General features: G+C 36.8%; 1 protein-coding gene across 4 annotated transcripts; it reads left to right on the top strand.

Moving 5' to 3' along the window:
* Positions 1 to 252: 252 nt before the first annotated feature.
* Positions 253 to 2,331, top strand: LOC103488660 (uncharacterized). 4 transcript variants are annotated; one of them, XR_007819549.1, is made up of 4 exons: positions 253 to 1,067; positions 1,212 to 1,547; positions 1,753 to 1,816; positions 1,952 to 2,331. XR_007819549.1 is itself a non-coding variant. In XM_051082579.1 (2 exons), exons 1-2 carry the CDS (start codon positions 629 to 631, stop codon positions 1,289 to 1,291), a joined length of 519 nt encoding a protein of 172 aa, XP_050938536.1. In that variant the 5' UTR covers positions 253 to 628; the 3' UTR covers positions 1,292 to 2,331. The 4 variants fall into 4 exon arrangements, 1 of the variants encoding a protein (XP_050938536.1); XR_007819550.1 differs by having other exon boundaries at positions 1,928 to 2,331; XR_007819551.1 differs by having other exon boundaries at positions 1,212 to 1,816; positions 1,928 to 2,331.
* Positions 2,332 to 2,704: the final 373 nt, after the last annotated feature.

The following is a 2,704-nucleotide window of genomic DNA, read 5'->3' as shown; positions in this document are numbered from 1 at the left end:
ATATTAATTTTTTAAAGATAATAATTGATTGTATAACAACATTTTCAAATAATTACAAATATAACAATATTTTTAAATAATTACAAATATAAAAAATTTAAGCTACCATCAAAATATATCAAATCTATCACAATCACTAGATCTAAATTTTGTAACAACTAAAAATTGCTTTTGCATGGGAGTGTATGTATTAATACTTGGGATATAACTGCCATATTTGCAATCATATTTTATTTTACAATTTGTCACTCTTTCCTCTATGCCATCCTTTCTTTCTTCCCCTTCTTTCTCCTTAATACCTCCAAACCAAATCCCATGTCTACGAGGTTTTTCCTTCCCCATCCCATTTTTTCTCATCCAACAGTTTTTTCCTTCTCTATCTCCAAAAAGTTTAGGGCTTCTTCCCCTTTTTCCCGTAGCCTCCCAACAGTTTCCTTTATAATGATCGACTATTGGTTATTTATTTATTTATTTATTTATTGTTTGTGGATCGGGTTTAACAGGTGGGCTCAGCTCAGCTTTATAAGGCAATAAACTTCATTTTTCCCCTAACGCGTTTGGCCGAAAAACCAAAATAACAAACGACCGAAACCGCCGAATCTCAAAATTCAAAGAAAAAAAACAAAAAATGAGTTCCTTCCAATCTCAGATTTCTCCTGTATCCGCCATTGAAGGGGACCCAGAAGCTCAAACCCTCCACTTCCAATCTGAATTCAGCTCTGAACACGATCGCGACGAGTCAGTTCTTCCTACCTACTGGAACAACACCAAGAAGAACCAGATCTTGCTCGAGGGTTTTGTCGAGGCTTCAGATGATGATAATTTGACTAGAACAAAGAGCTTGACAGATGACGATCTCGAGGAGCTCAAAGGATGTGTGGATCTAGGGTTTGCGTTTTGCTATGACGAGATTCCTGAGCTCTGTAACACCTTGCCGGCCCTCGAACTCTGTTATTCCATGAGCCAGAAGTTTATGGATGAACACCAAAAGGAACCGGAAAATCCTTTACCCGAGTCGGTGGATTCTGTTTCCGGTCCCATCCCGAATTGGAAGATCTCTAGTCCTGGTAAGCCATTCGGTTCAATTCTTAATCTCTATATCGCTTGAAAAATTGAAAAGGAATTCCTATTTGTGTGGTTAACTGTTCTTCAGTTTTTTAGCTGTTTGTATAGGTTGAATATGATTCAATTTGAAATTTTTCTATGTTCAGGTGATCATCCAGAAGATGTTAAGGCGAGGCTCAAATACTGGGCGCAAGCAGTGGCTTGTACTGTCAGATTATGCAACTGAAGGAACTTGAAAAATTAATAGACTGTTGCGGATGGAGATTTTTCAAGATTGTTAGAGAAGATGACATGGGTCTTCTTCTTGAGCTTGTGCTTGGCAATCCCATTTAAAGAAAAGCAAAACTAAAAAACCATCTCCATAAGATTTTCCATTTGTAGCCAGAGATGGGTTTTTCCTGAGACCGTGTATGTTTGGTTTAATTTTGATGATGGACGAAGAAAGAAGAATGTGACAACGACGATGAAGAAGAATTTCTCAGGTTTGGGATCAGCCAATGATCCAAAGAACTTGTGTCTGATTCAATTCTTTAGAAAATTGTAATAATTAGAATTTAAAACATTGAGAAAGCATTATTTCTCTCAAAATTTGGTTGCCTGTTGCTAATTGATTATATGTATGCTGCTTTCTTTATATTTGGTGGCTTTCAAATTCGAATCTTAGTTAGTTTAGTTGCTTTTATGCAGTGGTGAGAGCCCCATCAGAGCTTCCACCAACAGCCTTTTGCTTCACACCTCTGTCAATGCTGAGGTAACTAACCTTACCTAACTGAAAACAAATGCTTTGACTGTTCTTTTGATGTTCCATTTTTTGGTCTAGTGTTCATATTTTTGTGACTCCCAGAGTGCTAACAAATGCCAGATTGTGCCAACTATTTCTGTTCAGTTCACGAATATGGCCTGGATGAAATATGTATACCGATTTGTTCGAGGTGGGGGAGAATTGTCTGGGTCGTGTTGGTTTGCATCTTGAACTTGGAGTTGTTTTCTGGTTTCTTGTAATATGATATCACCAGAATACGATCAGTTGATCTATCTTTTTCTGACTTGTGTTCCCTTGGTTCTTTGCTTCTGTGGCTTCCTGAGTGTGCTAACTATTGTGTTCAGTCCACACAGCATGGCAGAAGAATTGAACTTACTACCTTGTACCAATGTATGATTGGTTTTTCTTTTCATGATGAATAGGAGGTGTTTTCTTGTTCTGGATTGTAAATTGTACTGACATTACTAGAAAACCATTAATATGATCCCTTTTACTTTTGCTCCTTTTTGTTTGTTTGGTTTCTTACTTAATCTCCCGTTTAGTTCTCCTATGGTTGGATAAATTCTCAATTTCCCTCTGTTATAGGTATTAACTTAGTTGAGATGTCGAGTGTGCATGTTGATCTTTAATCCTAGCTTTAGTGGCTTTTGTGCTTCTTGTTTTAGTGTGCTTTAAGCATGAGCCCTTTTCATTGAGCATTATATCAATAAAAAAATCCCTTTTCCTTAAAGGAAAAGGGTGAGATAGGGGAGACTGTATATTTCATCTTCATCTTGAACTTGAAGTTGTTTTTTGGTTTTGCATTTTGAATCATGATAGTAATATGACATGATTTGAGAAGGATTGTATGCACAGTTTGGTTCATATGTTTAGATG

This window comes from Cucumis melo, chromosome 3 (genome assembly GCF_025177605.1).
Source record: "Cucumis melo cultivar AY chromosome 3, USDA_Cmelo_AY_1.0, whole genome shotgun sequence".
NCBI classification, from domain to species: Eukaryota; Viridiplantae; Streptophyta; class Magnoliopsida; order Cucurbitales; family Cucurbitaceae; genus Cucumis; species Cucumis melo.
This window is presented reverse-complemented; position numbering and strand designations above follow the sequence as displayed.